Source organism: Tachysurus fulvidraco, chromosome 4, assembly GCF_022655615.1.
Source record: "Tachysurus fulvidraco isolate hzauxx_2018 chromosome 4, HZAU_PFXX_2.0, whole genome shotgun sequence".
Taxonomy (NCBI): domain Eukaryota; kingdom Metazoa; phylum Chordata; class Actinopteri; order Siluriformes; family Bagridae; genus Tachysurus; species Tachysurus fulvidraco.
Genome location: NC_062521.1, coordinates 24863765 through 24886556, shown reverse-complemented (window position 1 = coordinate 24886556; position 22792 = coordinate 24863765). Strand labels below are relative to the sequence as shown.

At 36.3% G+C, this 22792-nt stretch overlaps 1 protein-coding gene across 1 annotated transcript in view; it reads left to right on the top strand.

The window, feature by feature from the left end:
* The first annotated feature begins 1224 nt into the window (after window positions 1-1224).
* zgc:154142 (uncharacterized protein LOC555481 homolog) overlaps window positions 1225-22792 on the top strand; it is a 45111-nt gene continuing 23543 nt past the window's right edge. The window contains exons 1-8 of the mRNA XM_027146066.2: window positions 1225-1478; window positions 7350-7480; window positions 9145-9238; window positions 11715-11855; window positions 14058-14155; window positions 18160-18292; window positions 18385-18579; window positions 20417-20638. Of these exons, the coding sequence (XP_027001867.2) occupies window positions 1343-1478; window positions 7350-7480; window positions 9145-9238; window positions 11715-11855; window positions 14058-14155; window positions 18160-18292; window positions 18385-18579; window positions 20417-20638 (1150 nt within the window). The 5' untranslated portion in view covers window positions 1225-1342. The remainder of the gene's footprint in view (window positions 1479-7349; window positions 7481-9144; window positions 9239-11714; window positions 11856-14057; window positions 14156-18159; window positions 18293-18384; window positions 18580-20416; window positions 20639-22792) is intronic.

Genomic DNA, 22792 nt, shown 5'->3' with positions numbered 1-22792 from the left:
AAGTCAATTAACGAAATGAGAGGTATGGGGGGGGGGGCTTCCAAGAAAAGTGCTAAAGGAAAGAAAGTAACAAAACAAAACAATACTAACTAATCTGGTTTGACCCACTACATTGACTAATAACTCAAAATGTGGAAAGAAAAGTCTTCAACATAAAACACCCTATCTAAACCACTCTAACTAGCCAAAACACAAAACGTACAAGGGGTGGCACTCACTCCTAAACTAGTGTGTCTAATACAGAGATAAGTTATCCTACGTGTGCACAATGTATGTCGCGTGACCTCTTACCTGTCCACTTTTCCCCTTTTACCGGGAACGAGTCACCAACAATATACACAAATGGTGACAGAACAGAACAAAACAACGGGTAAGCCAAACAGTACACAAACATTCGGTTTTGACAAAGGGTGACAACGAGGTGACAACCGAGTAGCTTGTAGCCATCCGGCGACATTTCTTAAAGTAATGGGATGATGGTGATTGGTGCGGAGACTCATGACGTCACTTTTATAGCCGGGAGATCAGCGGACCAATGGGAAACTGTGGATGGACCTGAAGAGAGACAGCGCGAGAGAGCGAGAGAGAAAATAAAAACAAGAAGCAAAACAAAGACACCACCACACAGATGTAACAGTTATCAATATAAGTTGCTCTAGAAAAGGGACAGTTGCTGAAAATGTTTGGGATTTGAACAGAAGTATCATGAATGATAGGTTCTGAAATGATTAATATCAACCACTCTCTGTGGTTGAAATTATTAATATCAACCACAGATACTACAATCTCAATCTAAACTAGAATGTACATTCCCTGAAGAAAACGTGAATGGTGCTTGCACGTGGAAAATCTCGGCACTCGGATGCTAGGGTGAAATTGTAGGAATTTCCCATTCAAGTCTATGGGACTTTTTTGGCTGCTTTTTCGTCCGCTGTGCGAACATCGTTGGTTGGATTTGACCCCTCATTCATGGGTGTAGGACAAAAGCTCCGGGACAAGTTACACGCCGAAGTTTTGTCCGGAAGAAGAATATCTCATTATGCAAGATAACAAGAATGTTGCTTTGCAAGCACCATTAATTAGCATGTAGAATAAATTCCATGGTGAACTCTCACACTTTTATTAATGTAAAACTCCAGGACTGCAACAATCGATCACTATCACCAGCAGGAGATTAGCAGATGCAGCCTGCCAGCTTACCAGAGAACAAAGTACAGCCTTACAAAGTTAAAAAGTGACCAGCATTTATAATCATGAAAAAAGGTATCTGGGAAATTAGCATTGCGGTACTGTGTCCGTCCATCTGAAGACAACTCGTGGGTGGAAAAGCCAGAAGAGAAAGATGCCATCGAGGACTGGCCTGACCTCCCTGGAGAAGAGCCTCATTATTTTGTTTGTGGCCATGACTGCAGCCACCATCGGCCTGGTTGTGGTTTATGTCACCGAGGCCAATAGCACCACTGGTGAAAATGAAGGAGGTGAGCAATCTGAAATACCATACTGTGATAATTATATATAAAAATTAACTGAGAAGAGGCAGACAAAGCAGAAAAAAAAATCAGAATGAATCCATTAATTTCTCATTATTCGTTAAGAAACTATTTCTAAATAAGTATTGAAATATTGAACAATATTATTTTTTATATAATATTGACAGACATACACAGAAGAAATATATTGCAGAATAAAAAATACATACAAAGAATAAATAACCGAATGAATGAATTAATGATTAATGAATAAATAGCTTACAAAACTATATTTAGTGACCACTTTATAAGGTACACCATGCATATGCACTCACTGGCACTTTTTTCCCTCCAAATCTCCTTACACTGCCAAAATTATATGCATGTATACCACATGGTATTTCTATTACACATTATATTATAAGCTGAAACTCACCGCTCCGGGGTGACTCTTGTGACTCTTTCAGAAGGCAGAAAACTGTACGAAAAACTGAAACTGTATGTTTTTAGAATACACAAGTGAGCAATAGTATTTATTTTTGTTCTCATTAAGACCACTACTGATAAAATTTTACAAAAAATTCTGGTCAAGATATCAGATTATCATATATTGTTATACAGTCCTTTTTATTCATGGGAGATATTTGAGATTTAACAGACAAAAGTGTTAAATGATACAATTCTAGGAAACTACTCTCAAAATCTAGAACAGGCAAACTGTGACTTAGTGGCTATTGTTTGGTTTATGTTTGTTTCATATTTTTAATTAGGTTTAGCCATGAATGAATATATTGAGGATATGTATTAAATGTTATTTTCTGGCTGTGGAATATTTACCATATAGCCAATGAATTTTAAAATAGATTAAAGACAAATCAATTATAATCACAAGACCCCTGGCATGGAGATGACGCTTATATTTGAAAGATGTATAAAGACATACTGGAATAAAAGCCTTTATTTTGTCACACACATTACAGCACAGAGAAATTCTTTCTTCACATATCCCAACTATGGAGGTTTGGGTCAGAGCACAAGGTGAGCTATGATAAAGCACCCTTGAGGTAGTAAGGTCCTTGCTCAAGGACCTTGAACTATAATCATCTGATCAACGACCCAGAGCCTTAACTGCTAGAGCCACCACTGCCCTGTCTTTATATCATGCACACACCATTAAACTATGTTACCTTAATTCACCTAAGTCACTAATGTCATGGAGTTCTTGAAGTGAATTAACTTTTCTTCCCTAAATTTTTCCACTACATATCTAGGGTGTATTAAGTAAGATCTTCTACAGCTTGTTAAGTTTTGGGTTCAAGGTACACTATTCATATAGATATAGAGTTTATATACAGTAACAAATTATAGCCATGAGATGCTTGGTTCGTGGCCTTAATATTTATTTATTTATTTATTTATTTATTTATTTATTTATTTATTTATTTATTTTATTACATTATGCAATCAATATAATGATTTTCATACATTTTATACACTGTTTATTGGTTTAATTTGCAAAAAGAAAAAAACTTTTTTTTTTTAACTTTTCGTTTTATAGATTAAGTATCAGAGTAGCACTTCTAGTAACACCTCTATGTGACAAATATCACACAAAATAAACAGATCAAACTGACAAGAGATTGTAATTGAATCGTGAGTAATCTTCTCCCACAGGCTACTGCATGCTACCTCCATTAGCTCCAGGGAGTTAGTCTGATCTATTATCTCATTTAGGAAAATAATTAAATGACCCAAGTTTGATATTACTGTAGTGCTGCACTTTTGCTCCCTTCAGCAAGACCTAACTGAATTACGATGGCCTGAAGCCATATTTAAAATGGGATTTCGCTTAATGAATGCTAATCTATGCTGACAGTGCTGGCATTCAGCTAATACTGTAAAAATGGAAAGAAATCTGAATACATGATCTAGATCTACTTCTGATTTGGAATAAAATGTTTGAGGATCTAAATGATATAGCGCGTTATACGAGTTCTATAGCTACATAGCGTGTTTTTAGTATTTGATTGTTAATGAGGAGGGTGTTTGGAATGTTATAGGATATTAACTATCACCAATGCACCAATAGAACCTGTTCTATAGAACTATGCACCAATAGAACCTGTTCTAGAGATTATTCATAGACAGCAACGGTATTATTCTGATTTTAGTGACACCGTGCAAAAATAAGTCATCGGATTGCAACGTTGTATGTTTGTATGCAACTTTCATATAAAGTGCAGAAGGAATCATGGGAAAGAGCGACACAATTGTAAAAAGGGGCGGAGTCAAAACAAAAACATTATCAGTACATGTCAAAAAGATAGATCAAAATATGGCAAAGATATAACTGATATTTTTGCACTAATATTTACCTAGTAATATACATCAAATTACAATGTACAATCCTCCACATAGAAATTTTCAGCTTCTTGACCAAACCTAACAAAAGAACTCATCTTTATTACAGTAATTGCATTTAGCTAGTCTGTTTTTATTGACTTTTTTATTAGCTAATATATCTATGATCTATGTAATGATGGGAAATACGAAATTCTGGACCAAAGTGGTTTGAAAATATCATAGCATAGAATGATCTTATACATGGCATGCCATCCATGGCAAAAAAAAATGTCCCTTAGCTACAGTTTGAAAATAGCATTAAATTAGTTAAATTCCCTAAACTCCAGGATCATACCATTAAATCTCTCTTTCCTTTCAACAACATAATTTTTAAGCTTGCATTCACAAAACACTAATACCGAAGCAACAAAAATCCACAGTACATAATTTCTCTAGCTTGCTTTTACTTTTAGCATCTCAAAAACATTTAATCTAGCTAATTGACGAAATGTCAGTGTAATAGGTTGTAATAGGTTTCTTAGTAACCTCTAACTTTTATTTTTTATTAGAATATATAGATATTCTAATATATTATATACATATATGTATAGGTTTTTAAAGCACTTTTAACATTAACAAAGCAGTTTTAAAAGAAAAGTTTGAATCTTGTTGACTTTGACTGAGAAATTTGAAGGCAAGAGAGAAAACCTAGGAATGGTAGGAAAGCATCTTGAGAGTACTCAGAGAAAGAAAGTCCTCACTGGTCAATGTCTAATAATATTATAAAAGTAGGAGAAGTACAGGTTTCGTGTGAGGAGGATGGATGGAACTGAGATCTCACTGGTGTTGAATCTTCTGTCAATCCTAAAATAGAACTAAAATTGAACTTCAGAACTCAAATATCCAGAATATAGCCAAAGCATTTACTATCCAAAGATTATTATAGATTATTAAACATATTTCTAGACATTATAGACTTTTTATATTATCCTATTTTTAAGCTTTAAATGTTCTTGTTCATCTGAAAGATTATTTCAGATTATGTCTATGACAATAGAATAATAAAATTTAAAGCTTAAAAATAGTAAAAATATGCCTAGTCATAGCATTAATAATGTTATATCTTGTTTATTATAATATTATAATAGGAAATAGCAAAATATTTGTCTAGATTCACGATATTATCAATTGATAAGCCATCATTTTTCCAGTGCACTGATACTGATACTGGGCTGAGACTATGCTCGATTATTCATACGCATACATAATAAATACCAAGTCTCCAATACCAGGTGATGCTGCTACATGACATAAGCCTTGTGTATGTTGTTTTGTTAACAAAATACATGTAAACAAACATCTGTCAATGATAAAATTGAAATGACAAAAAAATGTAAATATGTTAAAGCAATTAAATGTGACAAACTTTAGGGTAAGTTTATGAGAGTTTGAGCTGAGGGTGAAGAGCAATATCAATGAGTGCAGTCATTAAAAATGAGCAAATGTATCATAAATGAAAGCACTTCAATTCTGCGAGCACTGAGCATTTTACAATGCCCCGGACCTTCTTTACACATGTGTCAAGGTAGAAATCACTGCACATTTATTTGCTCACATAGACTCCCTCTCTATTAAGCCTAGTGTTTAAAAGCTGCAACATCTTAAGCAGAAATCTCAGCACAAGGAGTTCATTCCTGGCAGTGAATGGCACAACAGCAAGTAAGAAAAGATTGAGCTAAAGAAAATGTTCCATGATGCCTCTGATTAATGTTTCCTTCAGTATCACAATCAGAATAGTGAAGTAACTTTAAAAAGAAAAAAAATTGTGCTTGTACTCATATTTGGTCTGAAAATAAATAGTTATTGATGCCTCCCAGAATATAACCAAGAGCTTTTGCCACAAATCAATACTATAGTTTCACCTCGGCAGCACACTTATTAGCACTTATCTTGTGACTTCACGAAAACATCACTTCACACTTCCAAGCGAGAGATGCACAGAGAACGTTCTGGAGCCTTCTCTGGTGACATACATCCATCAGGCAGCACTGATATTTTCAGACACTGGCCACAGATGTACGTACATGAGGAAAACAATGCAATGTAGGTTAGCATGTTTCCAGAAGGATCTACATATACTATACTGTATAATGCTCTTAGTCGATTTGTTTGTTAAATTATTTATTTGTTTATTCCTTTCAATTGCATTTCTGTTTCTCAATTTGGATTTTGTATTCAAGCACGTTTTATCTTTTATGTTCAAATATCTGGACCCTGTAAGATTTAAGGATTAGGAAATGACAGAATAATAGACTAATATAAAACTCATTTATAATCCTAGAAGTGTACTCTTCATCACACCATCGGTGCTTGTCTGCACTGCAGGATATTTTCAGTTATTGTTGGATGACATGGATGTCATCATTACATGATAAATTAATTTTCCTGAGGTTGTTATAAGCGCAAAGAGAGGGGACTAAATCTAGAATGGAATCGGATGTTCAAGAAGCACATTGGCATGGCAGTCAGTTGTCTACAAACCTTTTTCCAAATAGTGAGAAACATAATCTACTTTGTAAGCAATACAACACTTAGGATCATTCTGTTATAGGTGAAGCATCACAGTCAAAGTCACTGTTCTCACACCAAAACACTTCCAGAGAAATGCAATGTTTTTAGGCCATGACACTCCTTAGATATCAGCACCTGTATTCATAAAGATTCTAAGAATGATCTCAGAGAGCTGCTAATTTAGCTTAAAGATTTCTCACAAGGAATCTTATCTTAAGATTGATTCAGGACCTATCTCAGAACAACTCTGTGCAAAGACATGTTTGAGTCTTCTCATATCATAGTAATCTGTCAATGATTCAGATGTTTCAACGATTGTTAATTAACAACTTTTTTTTATATATTCACAGTTATGTTTAATGCTGTAGAAAGTCTATGAAGCAAGTTATAAAAGTGTAACAGCTGTAAACAGGGCAGTGGTGGATAAGCAGTTAAGGCTCTGGGTTATTGCTCAGATGATCAGGGTTTAAGCCCCGGCACTGCCAAGTTGCCACTGTTGGGCCCTTGAGCAAGGCCCTTAACTCTATCTGCTCAAGGGTCATGGCTGAACCTGTGCTCTGACCATAACTTTCAAAGTGGGAATATATGAAGAAGGAATTTCACTGTGCTGTAATGTTTATGTAACAAATAAAGGATTTCATTCTAAACAGTCAACATTTCTCTTTGTTTTGAAGTTAGAAAGACAAGAATGCACTTTGTTATATTACGTAGAAATCATAAAGCTTTGATTTGAACTGTAAAGCTGTTTTTATAGACCATTGATTAACACCTTGTGACCAATGAGATATAAATTAGAATTCATATAATTTAAATCATTAACAGGGTGATGCTTTAGTGAAATGAGTTCTTAGTGGAGTTGACATGAAGTGTGTGTGTGTGTGTGTGTGTGTGTGTGTGTGTGTGTGTGTGTGTGTGTGTGTGTGTGTGTGTGTGTGTGTGTGTGTGTGTGTGTGTGTGTGTGTGCAGGGGAGAATTCAAAGTGTAGGTCACCGATCCAGCTGACGGGTGAGATGGGGGAGTTCAGCAGCGAAAATTACCCCAGCAACTATGACAACAGTATGAGCTGCAGCTGGACCATCACTGTGGACAGCAAAAAGGTGGGCAATCTGAGGAGACTGAAAAGGAGTCAAAGAGGTCAAGTAAAATTAAGCTTATTAAAAAAACAAACAAAAAAAAAACAGATTTTAGAGACATCTGTTGTGTTGGTGGACTTTTAGATGACATGCTTTCTCTCTAAATAAGATCAGATTATACACTTTACATTTTTGGTACCAGAGGTGAGAGATGTGAGAGGAAACTATGATGAACTATAATGAAATTATTAGGAAGAGAATAAGGGAATAAGGTCTCACGAGGCAGGCATATACGAGAAAGAGAGAAAGAGAGAAAGAGAGAGAGAGAGAGAGAGAGAGACAGAGAGAGACAGAGAGAGACAGAGAGTGAAACTGAGAGAGAGAGAGAGAGAGAGAGAGAGAGAGAGCAAGAGCGAGAAAGAGAGTGAGAGCGAGAGTGAGAGAGAGAGAGCAAGTGCGAGAGAGTGAGTGAGAGAGAAAGAGAGAGAAAGAGAGAGGGAGAGAGTGTAGTTTTTTTGTTAGGTCTTTAGTTTGAGCTTGTCAGTTCAGCAACACTCAATTATTAACTGGAATAATTCAACGTCAACAAAAACTACAAAAATTCAAGCTCAGGAGGAGGCTGTTAGAGAAATTCGCATTTCTCTGCTCCTCTCTCTGTCTCTCTCTCTCTCTCTCTCTCTCTCTCTCTCTCTCTCTCTCTCTCTCTCTCTCTCTCTCTCTCTCACACACACACACACACACACTTTCTTTCTCTGCTCTGCATTTCATGCCTCATTTCAAGACATATGCTGCGTCCCAATTCGCCTACTATCCGTCCTAAATAGTATCCGGGACTCGAATTAATGTGTCCCAAATTGTAGTATGTTGAAATGAGCATCCCGAAGGTACCTGGATGTTCTACTATTTCTGGTAGATTTTCAAAGTTTGGATCCATCGACACTGTCAACTGATCTGACTAAACTTTCCATGACTTGTGCGAGGGAGAGGAGATTTGTGATGGTTAGCTTTGCCGTAATTTAGACAAAATTTCTAAAAAGGTGAAAAAAATAAATCTAGAGAATGGTAACTAAATGTTATAGTATTAACTTGTGACTTCATTATTAAATGGAATATTAAAGGAAGAAAAGCTGAAATCAGCTTGTACTAGACATTCATTCATTCATTCATTTTCTACCGCTTATCCGAACTTCTCGGGTCACGTGGAGCCTGTGCCTATCTCAGGCATCATCGGGCATCGAGGCAGGATACACCCTGAACGGAGTGCCAACCCATCGCAGGGCACACACACACACTCTCATTCACTCACACACTCACACACTATGGACAATTTTCCAGAGATGCCAATCAACCTACCATGCATGTCTTTGGACCGGGGGAGGAAACCGGAGTACCCGGAGGAAACCCCCAAGGCACGGGGAGAACAAACTCCACGCACACAAGGCCCCCAACCCTGGAGGTGTGAGGCAAACGTGCTAACCACTAAACCACTGTGCCCCCCTTGTACTAGACAATGTATGCTTATTTATTTTTGAGTCATAAAAAGTGGGCTGAGAATTTTTAATTAGAAATATGAAAAACAGCTTTGTACAGACAGAGAGAGTGTGAACACAACCTGCATCCATTTTCTGTTTAATTAAACTAGCTGAGAAAGCATTTGAGAAACAACCTGCCTGTGTTTATATCCCCAGGTGATCGCTTTGTGGTTCCAAGACTTCTCTCTGGAGGAATCAGACACATGCAGCACAGACGCCATCACACTCCAGGATGAGTTAGGGATCATCGGTGAGAATCCCACGATATCCTAACTTCTAATTTTAGGCTGCAATGTTCTTAGACAGGAGTGTTGTCAGTTTTTCTTCAGTAATGAAGATAAGGATTGAGAGAAAATCAGTAGGCTGGGGAACACCCGCCCATGTGTATCAATCATCTTCAGACTCGTTTTTTATGCAGTCTGCTCTGTGCTGAGGGAAGGAGTTAGTGTGCATACTGTAAGTCTTTACTCCTCCAGAGAAATGCAATGTTTTTAGGCCATGACACTCCTTAGATATCAGCACCTGTATTCATAAAGATTCTAAGAACGATCTCAGAGAGCTGCTAATCTAGCTTAAACATTTCTCACAAGGAATCTTATCTTAAGAGTGACTCAGCACCGATCTCAGAACAACTCTGTGCAAAGACAATACAACAACTTTTATCTTAGAGAGGAGGCGGGGCTTAACCCTGTTACTAGGTATGACACATTCTATTGAAGACTGTGATTGGTTGTTTTATTAAAAAAGGAATGCTTTACAAATATGATCTTACAGGATTACATTCTTCTGGGATGATGTTCGTGACCGATCGTGTTAGAGATGCACTAACATTTGTATGTTACAAATGTAATAAATGTAACGTAAATTAAAATGTAAACATCTCTGACAAAAATGTCTTAGCACCAAATGATATAATTTCTGCCTCTAGGGCATATATAGATACACTAAGATATCTGAAACAGAGCTGAAATTAATAGTATATTAATATTGATATTAATATTAATATTAATTATATATATATATATATATATATATATATATATATATATATATATATATATATATATATATATATATATATATATATATAATTATAATATTTTTACTTGCCATCATTATTAAATATCGAATGTCATTTTCTTTCTTTTCCCTCTTCACCTTTCACTTTTCAATACTACGTTGAAACACCCACATTTCTAAGAATTTATATAAGATAAATTATAGAAATAGATAATGATGCTAAGACAAATCATACATTTTATCCCTCATGAGCAACCAAAGGTGACGGTGGTGAGGGAAAAACATGGATTTGAGCATCAGCGTAATTTCTGAATTCATCCTAGTTTTCAAATGAATTCATTTCTGTTGAAGTTATCAAATGTTCAACCTTTTACATGGCTAAAGGTATTTTTTTATCATGCAATATTTATATTTTATGTTTTATTTTATTTCATGATATGAATGGGTTTCCCAAAGTCACTACACATTTATACTCATATACAGCTTCTTGACTTGACTTGACTTGATATACACAACTCCTAGATTTGTCACATCTTTCCGTTGAGCTTCACAGACCAGACCTAAATGCAAGACATTCTCCATACTTTTTATTCACGTACAACATAACATTACAAAAACCATAAACACTACACAACATAATCCGGGACAATGACACACAAAAATAGAGTCTGACATACAACAATGAAGACCAAGGACTGATACAAGAGGGCAGGTATAAATAGAGGAACACTTTAGGGATACCAAGACACAGGTGGGAAAACACATGACCTTGAAGGAGTGGAAACACCTGCCAGCACCCCCCCCCCTAGTGGTCTGGCAGGGAATTGCCCAAGATGTTCCTGACATCATTACACAGTGCCTTGAAATATCATCATTTCTCGATACATGAGCACATCATCTTAAGTGGTTTGAAATGATTTTCATTTCAGAATTTTTCTAGAAATGAAACCAGGCAATTAAAGAGGTTTCAGAAAATAGAGACATGCTATGAAAAATATTCTGGATAATGATAACTTGTAAAATATTGATTGCAGACTCTGACCAAGTTAGAAATCACACACACACACACACAAACACACACACACACACACACACACACACACACACACACACACACACACACACACACACACACACACACACACACACACACACACAAACACGCTTTCCCCAGCCCTTCTGCCACAACCCTCCAGTCTCCAAGGCTAAGAAGATAGCGCTTTGATGTCATGCCTGAAATTAGTCCCCCATCACAAACCACTTGGGATTCTGGGTCAGATGGAATGTTCCACATTACACCATCCATCTAAACTAAACTGGAGTCAGCTGCATCCTCCTCCGCATCTTAAAGAGGACTGAGTCATCTTACAAACTTTCAGATTCGAAGGAGCGGGATTTTATTTTAACGTTCTTTCAGTAGATCAAATAAAAATTGTTGAATGAGTCACAGAGCAACCAACATCTACCCCCCCAAACTACCCCCCAAATGTGTTCCATGACATCCCCCCCCCCCCTAAAAAAGTTATAAAATTAAAAAAAAACAAAAAAACAAAAACAGACTTTGAGTGAAGCAATGTGTAATTCCCATTTGGTTTTATTAATTCCATACAGAATATTCCTTTATTTAATGTCCACTTTTATTTTTATAATGTAAACCAAATTTGTTCTGATCATTTTATTTTGTTCTTGTGTTTTTATTTTTACAGGGAAATTCTGCGGTTATTCCAAACCGAAGCCGATGGTGTCACTGGGAAGCAGTTTGAAGGTGTATTTCGATACAAACAGCGGATATACAGACAAAGGATTCAAAGCCATGTACCATGCTGTGAACCCTAATGCGGTTACTGGTAATTAACCCTGTTTTTATTATTGCTTTTGAATTATCAGACATTTTCAATCAGTATAAACAAATGAATTGGTCATAAGTCTGATCTAAAACGAGTCAGGACTCTGTTGTGTTTCTGTGTGAGACATGTGTTTTTTCATCTGTTGGTAAACTTACAGAATTTTAGTGGTTGAAGATAACACCTTCACATTTTAGCTGCTTATGAACAAGCACCTGGGGCTTGTTCATAAGCAGCTAAAATGTGAAGATGTTATGTTTTTTTTTTTTATAAGCATTTCTATGAATTTAGTGCCTCTGGTACGTTAAGTAAAACCAGAAATACTTACAAATCCTTAAAGCCCTGGGGATCTACTTTCATATGGGTTTCATATTAACCCCCACTGTGGAATGGGACATGACAAAGACATTCAAAGCTAAACTCATTCAACCACAAAATCATGAACAAATTCCATTTTTTGGCCTCAAAAACAAAAAAAAACCTGTAATGCGACAACATGGTTAACCTGCAACCTTACAGGGACCTTTTGTCCAAATACAAGGTCCAGCTTTGTCTGCTTTAACATGTTTAATCCAAATATAAATAATGAAAATACACTGATGAAAATAGTTTGAGAGCTGGGAAGATGGTGGCCATACTCAGCACCATATATATATAGAAGACCCCATTATGTCCTCAGGGCCGTTGTTATTTTGAACGTATAATCTTTACCTGATTGTATTTGGAATGATTTAATGTCAGAGTGATAATGAGAATAAAATAATTGTACTCTGTTTAAATTGAGGATTGAGGGAGATTGGTGTGTGTCTGTGTGCATTTGACCTAGAAAACTACCAGCCGCATCGCTGACACGGAAGAGAGACAAGACTCATAATATCTCGAGTGGTTTCATTTGTATTTGTACAGCTCTTTTATAGGTATTTTCCCAGAAAGCTTTCTCGAAATCGCAAATAAAGATCCAGAAGCACAAGAAAATTCCCAAGACGACATGAAGAGCAAATCTCGACTTGCCGTGATCTAAGCGGCAGAGGAGTAAAAGTGGCATGATAAATCAATACAGTATACAGTGTAGAAGAGTCTAGACGAACAGTATGTAGTTCAATTCAGTTCAGTTCAATTTTATTTGTGTAGGGTTTTTACCAATGGATGTTGTCTCAAAGCAGCTTTACAGAACATAAGAAATATAGTACAAAAAGATTAATATTATATAAAAGTTCAAGATTAATGTTAGACTTAAATTTAAACATGTTTGTATTTATCCCTATTGAACAAGCCTGAGGTGACTGAGGCAACTGTGGTGAGGAAAATCTTCCTTAGATGGAAGAGGAAGAAACCTTGAGAGGAACCAGACTCAAAAGGGAACCTCATCCTCATTTGGGTGACACTGGAGGGTGTAATTATAAACTGTTATAAACACCAGAGGGTCTTATTATGAACAATGTCCTTTCTACAGTCATACAATTGAGTATTATTTAAGAGTTTGTTGACCTCAAAGACCACATCTCCTTTTAAATGTTTGAAATCCTCATGAAGCGGAATCCAACTGGAGCAGGTACATACAGCATGTAGGTCTTCAGAGGATTGGCCTTTTCTTAATGAAGGTCCAAAAATCTTCATGAAGCAGAACACAACTGGAGCTGAAACGATATGTAGATGCCTTAGAAAGAATAGAAAAAGAGAAGCAAGTGGAAAGGAATTAGCAGTGCTTCTTAAGTGTGTCGATTTGATTCGATTTTACTTGTATAGCACTTTTAACAACGGATATTTTCGGAAAGCAGCTTTACAGGAATATAAACAATGATCATAAGCAAGCCAGAGGTGATGGTGGTGAGTAAAATCTACCTGAGATGATTTGAGGAAGCATCCTCGAGAGGAACGTCCTCATCTGGGTGACACTAGAATATAAAGAAACAAATGTGAATGTCAGCATCTTTATGAGTAGTTAGAAATCTACAAAATGCAGATGAGATTATCTACAGAAATAAGGGTGAGTCTGGTTTTGGGGAGTGCAGAACATTACAGTATCCATGTGGGAACACCAGCAGAAAATGAATCGTGCAGGTCCAGAGGGTGAAAGGAACCGCAGAGGTAGAAATGTGTCACGATCTGACAGCATGAGAACATGTAGAGCTCGATATCTCTGAGGCATCATTCACTCGACCCACTTCTCCACTTCTCTGAACCACACGCTTCCCATCTTTCTAGATATCGTAGGAGCTGGTGGCTTTCTGCAGGGTGACCATGGGGAGCTGATGACCCCCGGCTTCCCAGAGAAGAACTACGAGGACGGTGTGGTGTACCAGGTATGCTCAGATCTTTTATTTCTCTTTCACTCATTTTGTTTCTTGTTGTAGCAGTAAAATAACCCATGAGTGTAGGGTTAACAGAAGCACTTATGAAGGTGCAGGAACCCAAATTTGTGACTGTTGTGGCCCAAATATGCCGATTTTGCAGTGGCCTTTTATTTATTTATTTATTTATTTATTTATTTATTTATTTATTTATTTATTTTAAATTGTGATGCAACTTGCAGAGTTTTTGTGCATTCTAAGAAAAAAATGCGCATTCTTGACAAAAATGTGCATTCTTGACAAAAATATTTTAAACTCCAACCAATTAGGACACATTTGTAATTACGTATATGACTTTATGAGACACACAAATCCAATATGACTTCACAAATCCAATATGAATGCACATTCTGAAGACGTCACGCAACACGTCTTGACCACAATCTGCGCAAAATCTGCAGTTATTTTGAAAAACACCTCTTGATATTGTGGTTTGTTTGTGTGTTTCTATATTTCCATCGTAAAATTCTTAACATTCTGCCGGGAGCATTAGAGTTCTGACTCCTAAAGTCCTGTCATGTGGTCTGACAAGATTTGAAATGATCCAGGTTAGGAAATGTGTTCCTGCTCCAGCTCACCGTTGTTGAATTCTCAATTCTTATTGGTCAGCAGGTGTTGATTCATTTTCTATAACTTTAGTCTGGACAGTAGTTCTAGCTATAAATCAAATCACAGGTTAATATTATCACACTCACTTTAATACATTATTGCTACTATAGTAACAACTAACAGAGGGACTTGTACCAAGGATGTCCCGCATGAATTAATAAAAGTGTGGAAATACTGATATAATGAAGTCTTTGTTTTGTGTTTGTTTGTAAGGAGATGTTTGTTTAATCTTTATAAAAATCTTTAAAAAATTTTTTTTAAGAGATTACTGAAGAAGCTTTAGGACGAAGGCTTATCTTGGTAAAATGACAAACTGCACATCTACACATACCACAACATTAATCGTAGCTGTGAATAACAAATGGAAAATCTGTCACCGTTGCTGTGTGATAAGAGAAAAGAAAACTTTCCTTTTCTTTCCTTATTATCTTGTTTATTCCTGAATTTGAAATGAACTGTTTTTCGGCACATGTCTCCAGACAGAGTATTGTCTGCATTAAAGGCAATGCATGAAATCAAGTGCATTCAGCTGGTAAAAATAAATAAATTAAATTAAATTAATAAAAACCCTTCAAACTCAGCCTTTTCCCAGGTTAGCTTAATCATTTCATCATCGTGTTTTTTTTTTTGTTTTGTTTTGTTTTGTTTTGTTTTGTTTTGCTTTGTTTTTTGCTAAATGCTAAAATAAAATTTTTTATCTGTTATTTTAGATAATGTTTACTGTTCCTGTAGTACAGTATAAATATAACACTAAAAACACAAATTATTATACAAGAGTCTTTAGTTCCTTAGAAGGTTCTTGAACCTCTGTGGAGGGCCTTTATTCGTGTACTGGTCACTTTAATATTGTGGCTATTAGCAGTGAAGTGTGAAAGTGATTAGCTATTTCAGTCACATTTCACCAAGTCCCCAAAAAAACATCCCTTTGAGGCGACAGTGACATGAGCTTGTTTGATTATGGAGTTTGGATCATCGGGAGCCTCTCTGCCGTTCCGTGGCTCCATCTGGCCGGGCGTAGCGCCCGCGTCGGCTAATCTGCAGTCAGTCTGTCGAGCTGCAGCATAACAGACGGCTGCATGACAACATAAGGGTGCATACAAAGCAGAATTATCTGAATCACTATTGCAGTCACTGGGTTTCTAATTGGATGGTAATTCTTGTGTGTGTGAGGTAGTGAAGAGTGCAAGAGAGAAATAGAGAGACTATGTGTGTGTGTGTTTGTGTGTGTGTGTGTGTGTGTTTGTGTGTGTGTGTGTGTGTGTGTGTGTGTGTGTGTGTGTGTGTGTGTGTGTGTGTGTGTGTGTGTGTGTGTGTGTAAGGCAGATTGGTTTAGCGATTAAGGTAATGGGCCTGCAATCATTCAGCGGCATGTTCAATTCCCAGAAGAAGTATGTTGTATGCAGACAGATCGCTGTAGTCATGGCCCTGAGCAGGACATGTCGGCACTTTCGCTAGCTGCAAAGCCCGAGCATCTGCTCAGTGTACAACCTGAAATGTAATGAAGCAAACTCTTTAATGAAAATTAATTTGATTTTGTTTACACAAATGAACTGCATACAGTTCGACCTAGCAACATCTTCCTTATTATTTTAGTTTATATTATGCATACAGCAGCAAACCGATTAGACAAATAGCATGCTAAGACTTAGCTCGTTAGAAATATTGCTATTTTAAATTTTCCTGTGCAGTGTTTCCAGTATTGTTTATCTTTAAGCTACATTTTTCTTTCTTTCTTTTAGAACATATTTTGTAATTAGAATGAACATGCTTAAGTTAAAGGTTGCCGCAAGTGGATAAAACGTATCGCATGACCTTTGTTGCTAACTAAAAAAAACATGCTATAAGATGAATAAATATTATGAACAAGCAGAATCACAATCCTTCATCATTTGAGAAGTTTCATTTCCCAATCCGTGTTTAATTAGTAATTAAACATTTGCTTAGAAAACAAGAAAACATTTTCTAGTCTAGATGGTAAGCTGAATAACATGCTAACATAATTTCACATTGCTAGCATAACAAAAAAAATCCACAGGTAGTGCAGATAGAATAGATTTCTTAACACGGTTTCTAAAAATTTTTTGCATCTACTGTAACTCTAGGACTGGATGATTTGGGGGGTGAACTTCAAATTCAATTTCCAGTTCATGGTCACATCACCAGATCAGATCCATCCATCACTTCTGTCAAAGCAAATTCTGTCAACTTTGATTAGCATGATTGAATCTAATGAAGTTGCACTAATGAACGCCTGAACATGCCACAGGAGATGACAAATTAGTTAGAGTTCAGCACTGAGCAAAATATATTCTCAGCCTCAGATGCTTCACCTATAACCAAGGTAGCAACTGATATGTAAAATCTATTCTGATCAAACAGTTTGATTGGCTCTGAACAATTATGTAACCTGATTTAATTAGAATGAGGGGTTTTGTTTTTTTTTGGAGCGAGAGACAGTCATTGTACTGAAACACTAGTCATTGCATCTTATCGTCATTAGACTGCATTTATCCTCTTCTATCAAGACCGTTTTTAAGCTTATGAAAAGTTTAATGAAAATTCAGGAAAATGGTAACATCTCCAGTACAGGAGGATCAAATGAAGACAACTCTGGGGCAAGTTACTATGATCTGTGTTATGTTTACTGTACACAATGTGCTTCCACAGAGGATCTGATAATATTGTTAATCATTTTCTACTTTGCTATAGATGCTTACACATTAACATTTGAATGCTTTAAAGCTTTGATTCTTGAGTAAGTAAATTATCTCATCTCCAGGAAATGATTAGATTTCAGGGCTGGAAGTTTTACTCTGTTATTCATTGATAGTTGTAGTGTCATACATCTGTCTTTTATGCTTGCTTTAATTTCATAGCTAGGTCTGATTTAAACACGGTACATGTCAAATATTATACAGTATAGGAAATACAAAACTTTTGTTTTTGCTGTAATTGAGAAGTAATCTAAACCCCAAAGTGAATTATTTCCTATTACAGCACATCCCAAAGTGTTTTATCAAATGCCAATAATATATCATGTTACAGAGCAACTGGTAAGTGCTAAATCTTCTCCGTCCTGGAGTGCTAACACTCGAGGCTCCTTCCTAACAATATATAAGCATTTTCTTAAAAAAAAAGATATACATATAAACATTTACCATTCTGACCACTCAGGATTGAGAATTCAAAGATTTTCATTTACATTTGACTCATTTGCATTCTCAATGCATTCTCATCCTGTGGATCATTGGACTGCTTTAGGATTTCTTACAGTATATTGATTCAATAAAAGAGAAACTTCAGGGAATAAATAAAGAATTGAATCCAGCTGTGTTTTAATTCCCTAGTGGAAGATAACAGTCCCACATGGAGAGACGATTCGACTCAATTTTACTGCCTTTGACCTGGCCCCAGAATTCTGTACTGACTTTGTAGATGTCTTCGATGGTCATTCAGATGGTGGCAGTGCTCCTCTACTTGGTGAGACACCAATTAATAGCAGCAATTAGCATTGTCATCCTATGCATTTTTGGTGTATGCATTAAGCACCAACAATTTATCACTGATTTCAGGTCACTTTTGTGGGAATAAGGTGCCAAAGCCGGTGTTTTCCAGTAGCAATGAAATGGTGGTGCGATTTAAAAGTGATTCTCTCCACAACTCTAAGGGCTTTAGTGCAGTTTACACTGCGGTTAGTGCTCCACCTGTTACTACTACCACCAAACCAACCAGCAGCACTAAGCCACCCACCACCTCTGAACCAACAGGTGTGTTGAAACATTTTCTGAACTGGTTCCTCTCCTGATCTGCTAATGTAATACTACTCTTGCATTTGTTAGTAAATGTTAATACATTACAGTAGTATAAATATATGCATTTAAAAAAGGTTCACTAGATGTTGGTTGAGTGCAAAAGTTTGCCTTTAACAACTTATATCCTAATGAGTCAGGACGTGCTCTAGTTTTATTTACCCAAATATACTTCTTTAAGGCATCTAATGACGTAGCACTGGCAATAAATTGACTCATTGATTCATTACCAAGTACATTCATCCAATTGAATCTCTCCTGCTTTGCTTTTAAGAATGGTGCGGAAATTTTACAGACATGGAGAAAATAATACTACGGCTGTAATGCATATAAGAATGCTATTTTTAGCAACATAACATTAATGCAAGTACAAAAACAGATACTGGAAGTAAAACAATACTTAGATATTATCGGTAATTGGTTAGGGAAAAAAGTGGGGGGAGTTTTCATCCAATTAAACCCAGTTTGTTGCTTTTTGCCACATGAGAATTGTGCTTATTTTTAGAGAGAGAAAAAAGAAAAAAAATGTATTTGCTAATCCAGCAAGCAAACAGTGTTTGATTTAAAAATGAGAAATTGTCTGAAATTGTCTGAGTCGTGAGAATCTTTCATATGAGCTTAATATTACCCACCACTGTGGAGTGTTACATGACATTCAAGACATTGGACAGTTTTTTTGTCTAAATGGTGACCTTTATGTAAAGTTCGTTGTTCAACAAGGTTCTGTTTTAGGCCCTCTGCGTTTCTCCTTATATATATGATACTTCTGGGTAAGCTTATTCATAAACATTAAAAAAAAAATTATGTTTCATCAAAATGCCATATTAATAAAGTTAAGGAATCTCTAAAGGACATTAAACAGTAGAGGCTTATTAACTTCTAATTAACTCCTACTTACTTCTAATGAGACAGAAGCGCTCGTACTAGGAGTAATTCTGTTTCATCATGTGCAGCAGTTAAAGACCTTGGTGTGGTTATTGATGTCAGTCTTTCATTTAAATCTTATGTAGATATTACTACCTTCTTGTATCTCAGACATTTTGCTAAGATAAGAAATTTAATGTTACTACATAATGCAGAAATAGTACTTACCTCTAGGTTGGATTGTTGCAGTGAGTGTATGTGCATAAGCAAACTCCATTTAGTCCATGCATATCCCTCAACAAGAAATTTGGAATGATCTAATCCAATCCAAATTGTCCCAGGCTTGTAGTAGAATGTTTCTGTAAAAGACCCATGATTATTTGCTCCCTTGATTAATTGATATAAAGGACTTTCTGGGGCATTATTAAACAGAGTAGCACAAAGCTTTCTATACTCAGCAGCTGACTACATCACAACAATAACCTTCTCCATGTTTTTCTCCAGCTAATGAAGCTTTAAACCCAAAGACCCTGGCAAACTTTAGTAAAGTAATGGAACATAATGGAGTGCATTTCTTTTCTAACTCACAGTAGGTTGACTTTGTGATTGAAGTACTCCAGCGACGGAGACCAAATTGACTTCTGTGCAATCTCTCCCTTATAAAAATCGCTACAGGGCAGCTCATGAAATTAACTTCTGTTTGCTTTGACGTTCTCCTTAATGCTAAGATTAATATGAGTTAGGGATTACTGAGCAATGGCTTGAATACTGAATACTGATACTTTTTAATCTAAATGACTATATTTATTCTTCTCTCTATTATTTGGAGAATGCAAAGAGAATAATTTTACTGCAAACATGCCCAATACATGACATTTATCCACATAACATACTATTTCTTATTATTTAACTTTTTCCTAATTTCCTCCAGATTCAGGCTGTGACTCTCAAGGGAATCTTTCCGGTCGGAAAGGCGAGATCCACTCTCTGGCTTTTCCCAATGCTTATCCAGCAAATCTACGTTGTTCCTGGAGTATCAGCGTGCCTAAGGGCCTTTTGGTTAAACTGCACATCACTGATTTAGCCATCGTAGGTGAAGCAGGACAATGCCAACAGGACAAACTCACAGTCACCGACAGCCAGCAGTCACTGGGTAAGAGCAGACTGATCTGATTGTGGACATGATCCTATACTAGCTGCTCTAATATTCATATTAATGTCTCAGACAATCCGTTAGCAAATAGCTTACATAGTATAGTACCTACAGGGCAAATTTAGACAGCAAAAGCTTGACACAGTTGCATAAATTTCTTCTATTTTTCCCAGTGAAACTATTCTTTTCTGGCTCTAACAAAAAGCAATCTAAAATTCAAACAAAATGAGCAAAGCATCTCTTCAGTCATGCTAAAAGAGTATATGGATTATACCAAAGTACTGTATTTGAACACTCAGTTCTGAATAGTCAGATGGTTTTGATTGATTTCCTATAACACTGATTATAGTGCAGGCTGCAATGCAAATCTTTATAATGATCTCATTCTAATAAAGTACGTTATCATTTCCATAGCAACAACTGAGTCATAGGGTTGTAATCAGTGGATTTAACAAATCTATTGATTATTAGTCTCAAATAAAAAATGTAGAATCATTGACTTTACTTTTTTTGTGAGGAGATGTTTATTATTTATTATGGAAGGAGTTTTCTTTGTCAGTTCTTTTGTACCAAACACATGAAAAGAGGAGTTTGAGCTTTCCTCTTTTTTCATTAACATGACAATATTTTTTTGGCCTATTTACTTCAAGAATGATTCAGGAGGAATAAACAGACAGTCTGTGCTGCAGAATCTAACATCCAGGGGTTGAAACTGGACCTGATCCGAGTCATCCTATAAGCCTAAGCCCTAACTCCAACCTACACAAGATGTGCAACTCAATCCAGCACACCGAAATGCACTGAGCTGTCTCTACACCAGTTGGAGATTTGGCTTGAGTCTGCACAGACAGGAGGCACTAGATCAGGTCCAACTTCATCCCATGTACTTTTTTGGGGAGAAGAAAAATGTTAAAGGTCCTGTTACAGGATATAGGATCATCATGATAAATCCACTTTGTGTTTGGACATTCAAGCCTGTCACTACACATCAACAGTACTAATCACAGAGATAGTGATGATGTCCTATGGGTTAGGTGCCACAGATGGATCAGTGTGCTGTATCTATTCACATTTGTATTTAAAAATAACAGACTTTTAAAATAGCACAACTTAATGAGTAGTGAATCATATACTAGCCGCGAGCAATGCTCGACTGTTGACCATCCCTGGATAAATTACAGAACAGCCACCAAACCAGGAGCCATTATGAACACATCCTGTACAATGCAATCCATGCAGTTGTATAAAAAAGTGTTCAAGTTTTTGAATTTAGTGAGAATTTAGTGCATAGTTTTCCATTTTCCTGCTTTGTCCAGGAGCTGTAAATACATCCCTGGATTAAGGCAGGCAGCGAGCTAGCTAGCAGTAAATTATTACCCCTAAATTGCTGAGTTTTGGAATTATCGAGAGCCTGTATGTGTTTTATCCTCATACCTTTCTCAAGGACTTCTTGGCAGATACTGTCAGATTAAATACACAGCAGGAAGAAACAGAAAGACGCAGTAAGGGGGGTTGGATGACAGAAAGGGTATCAGTAGGTATGACAGTATGACAGTATGAGAGAAAGTACGACGGTGAAGAAAAATTTGATTCGTTTGTAATTGGCATCGGAAAAAAAATATTGAGACGCAGAGCACAGAGAACTTCAACTTTGACAGTTTACACGAATAGAGTTTCAAAATGTCTTCCATGCTGTGGCAAGACAATCACATACTGTACAAGCTTGTTTCGGCTCTGCGCCTCATTGGCTGCGTCAGTTTGTCCTTGGAAGTGTGTTTTTGTGTATCTCTCTCTCTCTCTCTCTCTCTCTCGTATATATATATATATATATATATATATATATATATATATATATATATATATATATATATATATATATATATATATATATATATATATATATTGAGATATGTATTGAGATATGTTATATCTCTCACCCTTATTTCTCATTAGATTTTTACCTTGATTCTACAGGGCTCACATCTCAGTACACTGTGTGTCTAGGTTGCATAGGTTGCATCATGCGGACTAAAGAAGACAAGATACACTGTTATGCACGTAATCTGGAGATTTGTTAATCAATTTCAGAATCCTACTTGTTAACCAGGCCTCTTATCATGGTTGACATAAACATGACTGAGTAGCACTTTTATA